General features: G+C 35.7%; 1 protein-coding gene and 1 non-coding gene across 5 annotated transcripts in view; both read left to right on the top strand.

The window, feature by feature from the left end:
* LOC106101361 (adhesive plaque matrix protein) overlaps positions 1 to 14,813 on the top strand; it is a 40,610-nt gene extending 25,797 nt beyond the window's left edge. For all 4 annotated transcript variants that reach the window (XM_013280550.1, XM_013280552.1, XM_013280548.1 and 1 more), the window contains 7 exons: positions 7,281 to 7,337; positions 9,988 to 10,121; positions 10,562 to 10,795; positions 10,994 to 11,127; positions 11,232 to 11,438; positions 11,580 to 11,657; positions 11,778 to 14,813. In XM_013280550.1, the coding sequence (XP_013136004.1) occupies positions 7,295 to 7,337; positions 9,988 to 10,121; positions 10,562 to 10,795; positions 10,994 to 11,127; positions 11,232 to 11,438; positions 11,580 to 11,657; positions 11,778 to 14,214 (3,267 nt within the window). In that variant the 5' untranslated portion in view covers positions 7,281 to 7,294 and the 3' untranslated portion in view covers positions 14,215 to 14,813. The remainder of the gene's footprint in view (positions 1 to 7,280; positions 7,338 to 9,987; positions 10,122 to 10,561; positions 10,796 to 10,993; positions 11,128 to 11,231; positions 11,439 to 11,579; positions 11,658 to 11,777) is intronic.
* Trnan-guu lies at positions 8,425 to 8,497 on the top strand. Its single transcript has one exon. It is a non-coding gene; the product is annotated as a tRNA-Asn (tRNA).
* Positions 14,814 to 15,514: the final 701 nt, after the last annotated feature.

Below are 15,514 nucleotides of genomic sequence, written 5' to 3'. Positions count from 1 at the left end.
GTAGTGTGCACTTCCAAATAAGCTCAAAGGATTCAAAGCGCGATAAAACCGCCATGCGATACTTTAGTCAAAGGCGCGCTTTTAATGTAGCGTTATACGCCCTTATTTGTGTATAATTTTTATCATTCGTTAAGCGAAATAGAAGTTTTTTTTCTCTATAACTACGTCTAATTTTACACAGTTGTAAGTTTTGCAATAGCATATGCAATACATGAGATTGTTTTAATGCAAATACGTGATGCAACGCACCAACCGCCGCGTTATTGAGGTTAACTTACCCGCTGACTTTAGCTTGTCACATGTCACACCGTCTGTCACCTTCCAGCAATCAATCATCAATCGTCTCACCTCTGACATTTAGCGAACCGTTCAACAACGTTTTATAATATATCTAGCTGTTCCCGTGCGGCTGTATCCACATGAAATTATGAAAATGTTATTTAATTGTCAAATTCTCAATTGCAAATGTCAAAATAACATGACATTACAAACCTTTACAATCTTGCTTCCTTGATGTTGGCAGCAACTTATAGTCACTTTCCCACATTAGGGTTTTTATCCAAAATATTTGCCCCCTAAGTTTAACGGAGTGAAAATATATAGCTTAAAGCGTGAAGTAAGTGTAGGGCTTTTTAGTAAAAAAAGAATTTTTCAAAAATATGCTGTAATTGCTGACATCTTAGGCAACAAAGAAGTGTGTGTTTACGCTTTATTATAATAGTATAGATAGATAGAGAAGTATAGATTAACTAAGGTGATTGTTTCAATAGCCATGATCTGCGACGCTCGCTAGAGTCATGGTATAAAACTATTGAAATATTTTCTACTAAGGTCCTTAATTTAATATCAATTGTTTAAATGACAATGAAAGTGGTAACAATAATATTTCTTCAAAACACAAAATTGAATTTTAATTAGAAATCTGTTTCAATCAATGTCAAATGTGTCGATTGTCCCAAAAGTTCAAGTGAAAAGGTGAGTTCAAGGTGACAAAGTCGTAACTTGTAGGCTAGTAGGCGAACCTACTTAACTCAATAAGGCTGTAATGATTCCTTAGTCCTAATATGTACAGTAAATGCTATGCATATTATGTACCGTTACTTAGTTAATGGGACGATGTCGATTCTTAGGCTAGCTATACACGGATAGGTTCAAGCAAGCAATGTGTTGCTGGCAGTTTTCCGCTACTAAAAGTACGTTGATTGAAGTCCGTGTGTGGTGCCCTTTATGGGCTGGCATGTGAACCAATGGGAATGAAGAATGTTACTTGATTCAATCGAAGGTTGTAGTCATATAAGTCAAGCATTTCTAAAGTTTTTATCGTATAAATAGTTTAATGAAGATGGTCAAATAATTAGTTCTAAGAAAGATTAGACCGATGTCTAGTTTCTATTCCCTTATTTAGAGACAATGCATATTCTACGAGTATTACCTCTCATACCTAGCCACACGCATAATTATTTAATTGTCTACTAGTAGAGTTTTATTTAGAGAAATCTGCACTTAGTGTTAGCTTAAGTTAACGGGAGGTGTGTTTATTTGAATTAGGTCTTGTCTTGTTAATTAGTCAAAGCGATGCCGCGGACCGAACGTATAAGTAAAGCGTGTCTGCAGCAGTAACCCGAGCACGTCTGTCCGTCCGTCTGTCACGTTGCATAACTGTAGATCTTACGTGACACGGAATTATTATATTTCGCTACTAGCTTCAGTGCGCGGCGTCACTCGTGCTTTTGCAATATTAAGCGCGTGAGCACACATATTAATAATATCCGTGTGTACATTTTATTTAACAGTTCCAAAATTGCATGCATACTTTAATCCTGGGCTATATGTCTATTTTGTGACTTATAAAGACCTGTGTAATACTTTTATGTCTATAAATAATATTACATTATAACACATTCCGTGGCGTTTGTAATTTTCCTTTACGATATAACCTTGGGCTACTATACCATTCTAATTGATACGAGTTTTTGTCAGAGGTTAGTAAGTTGTTTATTTTTTATTAAAATTACTTGAATCTACGACGTTCAAGCACAGATAAGTTAATGATGTTATTAAAGGAATCGTACTTAAGCATTTACATTATTAAAAACAAACTCTGCACATATTTCTGCATTAGAAATAGCATCGTCGCAACACGACAGGCCGTCTTCAGCGGCGTGCGTTCTCAGGAGAGAAAGCTGTCCACAATTGTTAAACACTGCTAAGTAAATCTTATAAATATGACGCATGCGCTTGAAAACTGTTGAACTGAGGGTAACCTCAAGGGTCTACAAAGACTATACCACATGTAGAGGTCAAAATAAAGGTAGCCCATCCTACAAGATATATTAGTTATCGAAATGAGTGAAAACCAATTTGTGTTACTTAAAAGATTGCAAAACTTATATTAAATACTATTAGTTTTAACTAAAAAAGAACATATTACTCTGTTATTACATGTATGTACGTATGGTATGCAGATGTATTTGGTAGTACATACTACTAACGCCATCTATTGATTAGGACATAACAACCTTTATTTCCTGTAGAACATTTAAAATATCGCTAATTGTGCTGCCTGCATTTCTTACCTGATATTTTACACTCTTGCCGGAACCATATAGACCCCAGGAGTCCTAGGAGACTTGACTACTTTCGGGAATACCGTTCACCGTAACCTACAGGTTTCAATCACTTCGCGTACATTAGTTTAGATAGTTTATCTGGATTCTAGTCTACTCTATATATACCTTGCCTGCCCCGTTTGGTTTAAAGGATTGGAACCCATATCCCACGTGTTCAGCTATGCGCGCTGCCCACACGGGGTAAGCACGGCCTAGCGAGCTATAGTGAAAGTGCGCGACAGAGTGTAACGTGCTTGTTTCCAACGTCGCACGTCATACGGTTTTTATAGCGCGACATAATAATAACTTAATATCATTGCTTTTTCTAGCTAATTAATTCAGTGATCATTTTTTTGGAAAGAATAGATTGTTAAATGTATTTTTTAAATTAGGGAATATTATTTTTAATAATGTTTATTAGTATTCAACCGTTTTTGTTGCTTCGGGACATTGCGTGTTTGTTTGGTAACTATTGCTTTTAATTTTTGTCTGTTTGTTAACTTTAACAAAAAAGGACACGCTTATAAGTATACCTAGCATCATATTCTTTTGGGTTTCTATTTCACTGATTGATTATGAAGTAAAAATCAACCTTCAATATTTTAAGTTCCTAATACTTTTTTTGGATTTCAAACTTAAGATTAATTTAAACCAATGCAAATGAATTAAATATTGACGTATAACAATGGAGACGTGTCCCCGATTTAAACATTTGTTATTGGAGTGGAGCTAAGCAATTCTAATTCACAGCAACCTCGAGCTCTTACTAATAACAGATTACAAAACGATACAACAGCGAGCAATTGACAAATAACATTACATTGCACAACGAATTGTAAACATTTTGTGATAAAATTGACTGTTGCCTGCGACGTCTGTGTGGAAGTAAAAACTGTAGTCAAACGATTTCTAGATTAGACGATGTATTGTTGCTGATGGATTTAAAACCTACATTAACATATGAAATGGCAACTTGTCCATCTATAAGTTCTTTTTTATTGTATTTCTGTGTTATTTTAATTCCTTTAATTTCCCCTTCCCATCTTTTACTTTAAATAAACGGATGGGATATGAGAGATTTCAGTATAACCTAATATTACATTTCCGGCACGCAGGTATTATTTGTTTTGCCTAGCTATCTAATAAAAATATTGTATTTATTCACTTTATGGGCGTCGGTGGATCCGTGGTTTAAGCACTTGACTTGTAATCTACTGGTCTTGGGTACGAATCCCGCTGTACCAATGTGATTTTTCGAATTTTCATATGTATATAATTTACCCGACATTCTTACGGTGAAGTAAAACATCGTGATGCCTGCACATATCGGCAAAGAAATTCAAAGATATGAGTGAAGTCGACCAACCCGCACTTGGCCAGCGTGGTTGACTATGGCCTAGTCGCCCTAACTTTAGCGTAGGCTCCGAGCCCCTCGGTGGGGACGTATAGCTGGTGATGATGTGATGATTTATTCACTATTTTTATATTTTACCTCGGAAGTTATAAAACATTATTGATATTAATAAATAAAAATATTTAAGTACTTACATGTAAAATATTAAATATTTGCGTTTAAATAAGAAAACAAAGAAATTACGTTATAATTTTATGTCGTGTCATTCCTACGATGCTAACCACTAAACGTAGTAACCTTAGTAGGAGATTTTAACACTAAAAGTACTAAAGATCTTGCTAAATTTAGTTTTAAACTGATTCCGTAACTTAATACAGATTAAAATAAATTTAAATCCGTTGAAGTCTAAGCTATCAAACATAAATATTTCATTAAATCAAATCTCAATAGGTAAGGGTTTTATTTAAAAACATTTATTATCTTTGAGAAAAGAGAGAACAGCGGTTTTCTTATATATGTACTACGATAGCTGAAATTCATTGTAAGTTAAAGTTATCGGAAATAAACTCATAAGCTCTTACAAGTTCGATCCTATTTATTTCAAACGAAAAATTTGTCTAAAATTTCAGAAATACTTATAACAAGCAACCACGTCCATAACGATTCAATCGTTTACTATTCAATTAACAACTAAACAAGATAAATCAGAAACATTTCCTGTTCGTAATTTACATAAGTAACTACCAATTGCAATATTTATGCAACAATCGAAACTAGCAATAAAATGGAAACTAACATTGACGTCCAAACATTATGCTGACCAATCGAATTTAGTTCCGTCACTAAACAATTTGTTAAACAGAAGCATCACTATTTGATTTCAAAACTCTAGTCACGTCAATGTTACTCAAGCGACAGCGACCACTAACAACGGTTTTTTGGTCGAACGTAAGAATTTTAGACCGTCACTGTGTTTATATTTAAATAACTATTGCCCACGAAAACATCCTCGCAGTTAAAAATTAAGATTATGTTCTACATCTGTGACATATTTCACAGGGATCCGTTTTCTTGTTTTTGATACGTATTAACAAAGATCCTTCCAAACTTACGCAATTTTAAGTTGTTATATTGGTTTTTATGTTTCGACCGCGTGGAAGGAGCCTATGTTTTCTTCCAGGCTACACTCTACATCTATACCAAATTTCATTAAGATCTGCTCAATCACCTAGATAACAAATTCTAACAAAAAACCATTAATCTAAATTTTATAATAATAGTATGGTATTTCTCGCCTTGCGGACGGTGCATACTTGCATAGACATAACCAAGTGGCCAAGATTATCCATCAGCAACTTGCCCTTAAATATGCTCTTGTGGAGTCTGAGGTACCATATTACCAATATCAGCCTACACCAGTTCTGGAAAATAGCCGTATCACGATCTACTGGGACCGATCTATTATTACGGACAGGACTATTGCTGCCAATAGACCTGAAATAGTAATAATAGATCGGTCTGAGAGTTGTGTAATGTTAGTCGATGTCACTATCCCACATGACGAGAATCTCTTGAAAGCCGAAAACGAAAAACTATTAAAATATTTGGATTTGGCTCACGAGATTACCGCCATGTGGCGTATGAAATCGACTACCATTATTCCGATAGTCGTTTCGGCACACGGGCTGATAGCGAAGAGCTTCGACCAACACCTCAAGAAGCTCTCGCTAGACAGTTGGATTAAGGGCCCGATTCAAAAGGCGGTTATTTTAGAAACCGCACGAATAGTGAGGAGGTTCCTGTCTCTGCAGCCCTGACCACTGGTTGCTTGAGTCATCGGATTCCGCAGCCGGTGGTGCTCTATTTTTTATATAATATATTTTATTTAAATTTTTATATTCTTGTAAAATGTATTATATAGAGAGTAAGAAATAAAGATGTATGGTATAATAACTTTTAACGTCACTAAATTGTGTTTGAATTTTGTACTTTCAACAAAGGTAGATTTCCACCATGAGATATGGACGTATTTAACGCAGGTTTCTAAGGTGGAGATAGAAAATAAGCGCCTCCATACAAGTGGAAATAGCCACTAGTAAAGGTATTCAAATAAGTGTTGATTTTTAATGCAGCAAGTTTAACTCGCCTCACTTGTACGTATGTATTTCCATTCCGATCGTCATGGCCTTTAAAATAAATCCTACAAGCTGGTTGTCTAAAGAAAAATGCTAACTTTGTATACTTTATTGCAAATAAACGCTATCGTGTGGGAACAATGCAAGGCCCTGTGTACTGTTAACGTAATTTTGTGAACAATTTACTACCTAACCAGTCTATACTAATGCTATAAAGAGGAATGATTTGTATTTTTGTATGTATTGAAATAACTCAAAAACTACTGGACTGATTTCAAAAATTCTTGCACCATTAAAAAGCTATGTTATCACTAAGTATTGATAATATATAGTTTTTATATAACGCGAGCGAAGTCGTAAGCAACAGCTAGTGATGTTATATCCTCAAAGGATTGTTGTAGCAATTAAAATTTTAAGGTAACGTTTCAAATTTTTCACGCAACTTTGGCAGTAAAATAGTTTACAGTTTGACGGTGGCATATTTGATTTTATTGCAATTTGAATTGGCCGGTTTTATATTATTCCGTGGACACGAGATCGTGAACATTTTCCACGCATCTTGTCCGGTGTCCGGTGTCCGATAGCCATCTCGCACTCGGATGCTTGTCATAAAATAAACGTATTTATTCAACAACGTTTCATATAACAGAATATACATAAAACTTTCTAATTGTTTTGAAGATTTTAATCTTGTTATGTTTAAAAAAATATTCAATTAAACACGAGTTAAAGTTACACTTGAAATCTTTTTTGTTGAAAACCTCTATTTTCCCTGAGGTTTAAATGATTCAATTTATTACAAAAACACACAAACATATCATTTTAACGGATAATTATTATTAACCTACTTTTGATGTCTGGTTACGAAGACAGACAACATGACATGTCTCAAAGTTTTATGGATATTTTTATGTTATTACTAGCTGTTGCTTGCGACTTCGCACGCGTGCAATTAAGAAATAAATTATAAACATAGCCTATGTTATTCAGTGATAACATAGATTTTTAACGGTGCAAGAATTTTTGTAATCGGTCCAATAGTTTTTGAGTTATTTCAATAAATCCAAAAATACAAATCTTTCCTCTTATCAGTTTTAAAAATGATGTTGTTCTATTATTAATAATTAATATATTGTTTAATATTTTAATACGGTATTAAATGTATGTTATGTATTGTTACAGGTCAAACTGGCAGAATGACGAGAGCTCGACACAGATGGCTTGGAATCAGCTTATTTTGTAAGTCAACATAGACAAGTACAAGACACTTGAACTCATAGTTGTCACCCTCACTCTCTATGAAAACAACAGAGACGAAAGAGATACTGGGTAACATAGTTACTGATATTTTATCCAGACTTACATACAGTTCAAATATAAGAATTAACAAGTTTATAATATTCATAAATCCTTTGATGATACCTTATTTTATAACCAATATATTTTACGAATAATACACATGTTTTAGCAAAGAGGTCGCCGAGGCAATTGGCCTAGAACGCGACACCGGCTAACCTTGAAACAAGTCGTAAAAATCTCATAATTTCTGATAATATCACTCTGATAGTAACTCATCTATAATTTATCATATCATCTTTGATTTGTATAAAATTATTTATTAATCACAATCATTTTACAATCAGCGATTTTTCTAAAAGCGCACACCATTGACTAAATTGTCACACAACTGTCGTGCGATTATCGATTGTTTCGCAGATTTCAACTGTTTAGTTGCACGACTCAAAATCGAGTATTGTGATCTCCATATAAGATCATAGTAATCAAAGCGAGTCTAAACAGTGCGATAGTTAATTCAAATTGCCTTAATTTTTTTCCTGTAGCACAAACTGGACTGATTTTAAAATGTCAATTTATTGGTATTCTTCTTCGAAGTGTATTATTTATAAAATCCTTAAGTTAATATAAATAAAATACACTTGTTACAGACCTTGATAAATGCTTAAAATACGCAAAAATTAACATTTAAATATTGTATTGCAGACATTAGAACACAATTTAAAAGCTTACAAATTATGTCAAATAGACCAGTTTACAACCAGTTGAGAAACGGGAAGCTGGGCTCATAACTATTTTAAATTGAGTCATAAAGTATTGATTTCCTGATTTTTTAAATGGATATGTTAAAGTCGATGGTACAACGATGAAAGCTAACTTAAAGCGATGCTAAACGTTACTTTAATTTCGTGTACGTTATAAAATTAGCGGCTATATACCGCTGGCTATATCCTATATCCTATATTCTTGGTTTTATTATCTAAAGCAAGATTATTCCTTGTGATTTTAATTTTTGGACATAGTTGTGCAAGCCTCCGTGGCGCAATGGTTAGCGCGTTCGGCTGTTAACCGAAAGGTTGGTGGTTCGAGCCCACCCGGGGGCGGCTTTTTTGCCACTAACTTCTTTAATCTTTAAAAAATACATTTTGTTAATAATTAGACACTTGTTATTTCCACATACACATTACAGAGGACCTAACACGTGGCGAGAAAATATTCATGTTGCATCGACTTGCATTAGTTTTTATGCAGCGCCCTCTATCGCGCGTAAGGCAAACTGAAAAACCTCAAACAAATTGTTGGACGTTAGGAACGGTCCGTACAAATCGTGCCAGATTAGCCGAACATGGGTACAAATATTGTTATCTCTATTTTCTCTATTAAAATGAGGGAGATAGATATATGACCGTAGAACTTTACTAGCAGTCCGACATAAAAATTGTACTTTTCTAACCTAAAAACGACTATAAGCTATAATCTATTGGAAGATTTATTTTAATAAAAGCACGAAGCCACAAAAGTCAAGGATATAGAATGGCGTAACATTTCACGTTTGCTTCAAATCCTCTTGAATTCTGTAGATAAGTAAATTTATTATAAAGTCGAGGATTGACTGTGAAATAAGCAATAAACGGAGTTCAAGAGAAGACGATCGATAACCGAAAGGTTAAGGATGGAATTGATTTTAACACTTTATTACTTTGAAATAAATTCAAGATGGAGTTTTCGTTGTGTAACCTCTCTCCGTGTGTCTGTCTCTGCGGGTAATTAAAACATTAATAAGAAACGCATTAAAATCTAAACTAATTTAAGATAAAATAAATAATTTATTGTTAAGTTTTACCGAAAAAAATCGATAATTCTTAATTAATTTAAAATGATAAATATATGTAAAATTTATTAATAATTATGATCTCATGGTTTCATTGCATATTTAAAAGGTTATGTTTTATTAACTTATGATTAATTTCTCTCTTCGCATCTAGTAAAATTTGAATCATTTAATATCGCTGCAGTTTTTAAATATCTCTATGTCAAATTCCTTACTATTATTGTAAAATAATGTGCACATGTTTCCCCAAAATCAACTGTCAAATTTCATTCGCACAATTTCCTTACAAATGCGTATGAAGTTTGTATACGTACGTTTTATATATTAATAATGATTACATGTGTTAAGAATGAAATGTTGTTTTGTTTATAGATTTTTAAAACAAGAAACAATCGATATCAACATTATTAATGGCAGTTGTCAAGTTAACAACGAAACACGACATTCCTTGCAGCATATATACGTATTGTATTCGTAATATGACAATGTAAAAATCTTTTGAAGGGTCAGGGTACAGATATTACAATACAAAATGAATTATGTCTTTTATGATAGGGATCATAATTCATTTTGTATTGTAATATCTGTAAGAATTATTTAATGTTAAAATGATTAAAACCATCAAATCAAATGAGAAAAACGTGACAAGTAACTGAATAAATAGAAAATTATTTGCTTTCTGATGTCATTACAACAATGCCAAAATTCTACAACAAAGGCACTTTAAATTTATATCTTATAGTTGTTAATGATTATTTCCAGGTGTGTTAATTCTGGTGGTATCAGTAGAGGTGCCAGGAGCGCGGGCAGTGCGCGCCACCTCACTCATCTTCGCTAAGACCTCCAGCACCACCAGCGCGCCGGAGGAAACCTCGGAGACAGAAGATGACGCATTGGTAATACTACTTGCTGCTTACAATCATTATACTTTTAAAAATGACTTCATTTGTTAGAACAGTTGTGGATACAAAGGCAGAGTCTTATTAATGTATTCCATCTAATTATTACTTGCAATATAACAGGAATATAAATAATGCAAGTACACCATATTTCCATGCAGGAAACTGTATCGTGGCTCTGAGCCCCAGCCCACAAGGTGACTTACTTTCCATTCCATACAACTCGTCGAATGCCTCGCGTGCCGATACTATATTAAAAAGCCTCATGAATTCTCATACGAACATCCAAGGCTCTCATAAATAAGGCCATTTTGTTCGTATTTTTTCTATACGGAAACCTCTGTACTGACCGTTTTTGGTAGCAAAGATACTTTCCGGATTTTGCAAAAGAGATTCTGATTTTGTATAATAAACATATTCTTTACTAAATTTTACAGGCAGAAACAACTGCGGAAGGTGGCGATGGTGCGGAAGCTCAGAACGCAACCAAGAAGTTGTCCGGCATCCCCCAGATAGATTATATCTACGATCCAAACCTCCCCCGGGAACTCAATGGGTACAACCTGTCCGAGTACCCGTTCTATGAGACAGTGCCTCCTCCCGAGACAATGGACTTCAAATGTGACGGCCTGCACGATGGCTTCTACGCCTCAGTACCTCACAAATGTCAGGTCAGTGTTTTTGGTTACTAAATAAATTATTAAAGTATTTTACTAATATTCATTTCTTAATAAAATATGTTTAAAACCATTTAGTATGGAACCATTATAATCTCCAGGATTTAGTTTGATATCCATATTCTCATTTAGCTCTGACTCAGCTTAAATTACTGTTTCTTTATAAACTTACTTAATATATGGTATTCTCAGGTATATCACCACTGCCTGTTCGGTACACGGTATGACTTCCTGTGTGCCAACTACACTGCCTTCGACCAGAAGACCTTCATCTGCCACTTCGTCTCCGAGGTCGACTGCAAGAACTCCCCCAATTACTTCAACAGGTATTACCTTGCAGGATACATAGAAATATTCATTAAGTGCACCCTGCACATGAATAATTTTAATTTAAGTTGAAATGTTGATTGAATATAACTGTCGTCCATAGAAACGAGGCTCTGTACAAAGCGGCGTCGACAGCTCCGCCACCGCCCCCGCCGACCACAACTACCACGACCACCACTACGACGACCACGGCACCACCGCGACCACAACGACCACCGCGACGTCGCCGCCCTAGCTACAGATACGATTACTACGATGACGAGTACTACTACCCTGCTAGAGACGACTACGACTATGGATACGAAGAAAGGTAAGTTGACACCACGAATAAAAATGTTCACCTCATCTTGACTTGTCCATTAACCAAAAGAACTCAGGGTTCAACAATTCAATTTTCTAAGAAGAGCTAATTGAAAAAGGCTTAATAAACCAAATTGTATTAAAATTCCAGAGGTGGAAGAACAAGGAGACCGCAAGGAAGGCCGGCGCGACCAGCTAAAAGGAGACCTTATGATGACTATGACGAGAAGTAAGTATCTGTACCGAATAATTAAAAGCAAAATGAACAATGAAACATTGCAACACAATATTATTTTTATGTTATCAATTACATATTTCTAGATTACAACCTAAACATCTTGTTTTTCAGATATGAACCTAGACCGCGGCCAAGGGATGAAAGTGAAGATTATGCTGAAGAAAGAAGACCGTATGACAGAAGACCTGGGAAAAGGCCATACCTAGAAAGAAGACCTTATGAAGATGATGACAGAATGACAGAGAGACGTCCTAATTACAAGGGAGGCAGAAGACCAGGTCGGCCGAGAGATACTGAGGAAGATCCATATAAACCCGCCGACGAGGACAGACCTCGCACTGCACCTCGTGATCAAAAGAGAAACGAATATAGACCTAGAGATAAAAACCGGCCTATCGATGATACAAGTGATAAGGCACAAGACGATGAAAGTTCTAGAGATGATTTAATGCCTTACGAAGAAAGGCCTAGATCTGAGTCGAGGTACCGTAATGAGGGTAGACCGAGGGATAACTTTAGACCGCGAGATGAAATAAAGCCCACCGTAGATATCACTTCACCGGATGAAATACCATCCGGAAGAGGTGATGCTAAGACTCGAGATGAAATACGACCCCGAGAAGAAATACGGCCTCGAGATGAGAGCCGTTCTCGGGATGAAACGAGACCCAGAGATGCTAGACCTCGAGATGACGTAAGATCTAGAGAAGATAAGAGGCCTAGGGATGAGACGAGGTATAGGGACGACCTTCGGCCACGAGATGAAAGGAGACCTTTAAGAGAGGATACGGGAAATGACGATGGCAAAAGAGATAGCCTTAAACCACGAGATCGATATCAGCCAACCGAAGGACGCCGTCAGTATAACAGAGACGAAAGACCTTACAGACGTGAGGAAAGACCGGCATACCTAAAGCCTGAAAAAAATAACGAGAATGATGATAAACCACAAGAAGACAAACGACAAGTTCCATCAGCTCCAGAAGGTCAGCCATTAGTAAAACCTAACGGCCATGGAATTTTTAGTCAACCACGTATTCCTCCAAAAATAAAACGTCCCGTCCCAGCTAATGAAAAAGAGAAATATGATTACGTTCCTATAGCTACAACAAAACCTCCGCCTAAAATAGATGATGAATATTATGATGATTACGAAGAAGAAATAAGTAAGCCGTCATCTTCCGGAAAATCTAGTGCAATTCAGCAAAGGCCAAAAGCAGAACCAGTTGTAAAAGAAAAATTTAAGCCTACGAGATCATATCTAACAGCACCCGGCAATCAAAAGGTCACAAACCCGAAACGAGTAGAAGATTATGATGATTACGAATACGACCAACCAGCAAAGAAACCCAGTTATTATCAACGCAACAGAGATGAACGACTCGCGAAACCAAACACAAGCGAAGACGATTATTACTACGAGGAGGAAAAACATTCGAGCACTGAGAAACCGAAGTTAAAAGAAGAGGATATTGTAATTAAGATTAAAGAAGTACGACCATCTAACGTCAGAGTTGTTAAACGTCCTTTTTTACCGTCTAGGGGTGGAAGTCCTTACCTGCCGCGAGGCTTGCAACCCGTGGCTGGGAAGGATCTAAATATACCGCCCAATACCACCCCTAAACCCACTACCACGACTACTACCACTACAACGACCACTACTACCTTGCCTCCCCCTACTACGACTACTCCTACAACCACTACTCCAACAACCACTGCCAAAATCATAAACACAGAAGCAACTACAACTACAACTGAAAGAATGACCACAACTTTAGGCACCGAGAAACCAATCCATGAAGAAAATTTTAAACCCGAGGAAGAATACGAGTATTACGATGAAGAGGATATTGAATACGAAGTACATGAGAAAAAGCAACAGGAAATTAAAGAAACTACTACAACTGAAGTGATAGTGACAACGCCAACGACCACCACGAGCACAGTGGCCACAACACCTGCGGACAAGGCGAAGGTCCTCGCCACGAAAGTCCTAAGAGTCTTTAACGACAATTATGAAGCCATAAGGAACAAACTGCAGTCTACGCTATCACCGGGCGACTACCTCAAGCCTTATCTCGCAACATCCGAGCCAATTACAGACAAAGAGGCTCGAAATAAATTGCCGCAACTGAAACCTGAAATCTCAAAACCTTACACGGCAACGGGAAAGCCGCTTCGGGTGCCAGAGGATTTTTCAATAAAGCAAAATCTAGCTGATTCTATAGAAAACGATTACGACGTGGCGTTAAACGAGGCTCTAGCCTCCATCCCTCCTAAGGTGCGAGTTCCTAGCGGCTTCGTCGTGTCCCCGGAGAGGGATTATTCCTTCACGAGGTTTAGGAACAATTTTAACACCGAACCTCAATACGCTGCGTCAGAGTTGAGCACTTTACAAACGAGAAAACGACCACAAGTACAAGGGGTTAGTATTAGGACACCCACCACGTTTTACCTGCACCCACAGAGGGTCAGTTACCATGAGGACGGGTTAACAAGGCCGCCGCGACAACTGGTGTACCGACATCCCACCAGCAGCTTCTTCTAAGCGTATATCACAGGTAACCTTTGAAAGACTTGAGAAGGAAAGAATTAAAAGAAACTTTTTAAGACGAGTTACATTATAATAAGCGAATAAATTACGAGTCTTAGATATATGGTTTTTAATTTCAAAGGTTACAATTATTGTACAATTAAATGAAATAATCTAATAAAAATCTCTCTGAACTTAGAATTTCCGAACTAGGTAATACATATTTATTTAGCGATAAACTATTCATAATTATTATCTTCAATGCAATTATTTCAACAAAACACGATCACTGCCAACTTATAATTCTAGTTAAGGTCGATAAATACTCCTTAGTTACCTCTATTTTTAAGAAAATCGTTTTTTTTCAAAGGTTACCTGAAGCCTTCAACTGTCGGAGAAGAATTACTGGTTCACCTTGAAAGAAATAATATTGTATACTAGTTAATACTAAAAGAATATTTATAATTTTCCAATGTCTATACAGACAATTGTAGGCAAAAAATTTGTAACATAGTCTTCGTACTAAGTGATTTTTCTCCATAGTTTCATAAATTTGTAAATTTTATAAATAAAACCAGTTGATAAGTTTATAATTAATTGTAATTGATAATTCTTAAGATAATTTTTCTTAAATTCATTAAAGAAAACATGGAAATTGTCATTTTGTATTTTCATTTCTTATACCGAGAACAAAGACATTTAAAAAATATTTATACAAGGCATACTGAACAAAATTTCCTACCAGTTTTTTCTCTGAAAGGTACAATATCGGTTGTCAAGTTCAGTACGCCACCTCGTGTCATGGTATTGACCAGGACACAAAATGTCGACACAAGTCCCTTCCCCATCTTTTGTTTTAGAATAGTGTTATAAAATAAATATATTATTTAGCGACACCTATTGGCAATTAAGTTAAATACAATTAATGGTTTTGAAGATCTGTCAATAGATGGCGCTAGTAGTGATGTGAAAAAAGGAAAATGTCAACTATTTTATAAAAATAGGGTTCATACCCGAACGGTTAGTTTTAAAAAACTTCTATAAAATTATTAAAATTCGACAAAAAGCGTAAAATTAAACAAAAACGTATATTTGGAATAAAAATTAGAATCAGTAACAGTTTAATAAATAACTGTTGTTTAAATAATCTCTTCGAAAAGCTGTCAAAGGCAACAGAGAAAAAATGAGATACAAGTAGGATTTTATAAAATGATCATGGGAGTCGAAATTATCACAAATGGACCCTCTATTTGTGATAATTTTGATATAAAATGAACAATACGTTTAATTACAAATAACCCTGTATTTTTGAATC

Source organism: Papilio polytes, unplaced genomic scaffold (genome assembly GCF_000836215.1).
Source record: "Papilio polytes unplaced genomic scaffold, Ppol_1.0 DF823991.1, whole genome shotgun sequence".
NCBI lineage: Eukaryota > Metazoa > Arthropoda > Insecta > Lepidoptera > Papilionidae > Papilio > Papilio polytes.
This window is presented reverse-complemented; position numbering and strand designations above follow the sequence as displayed.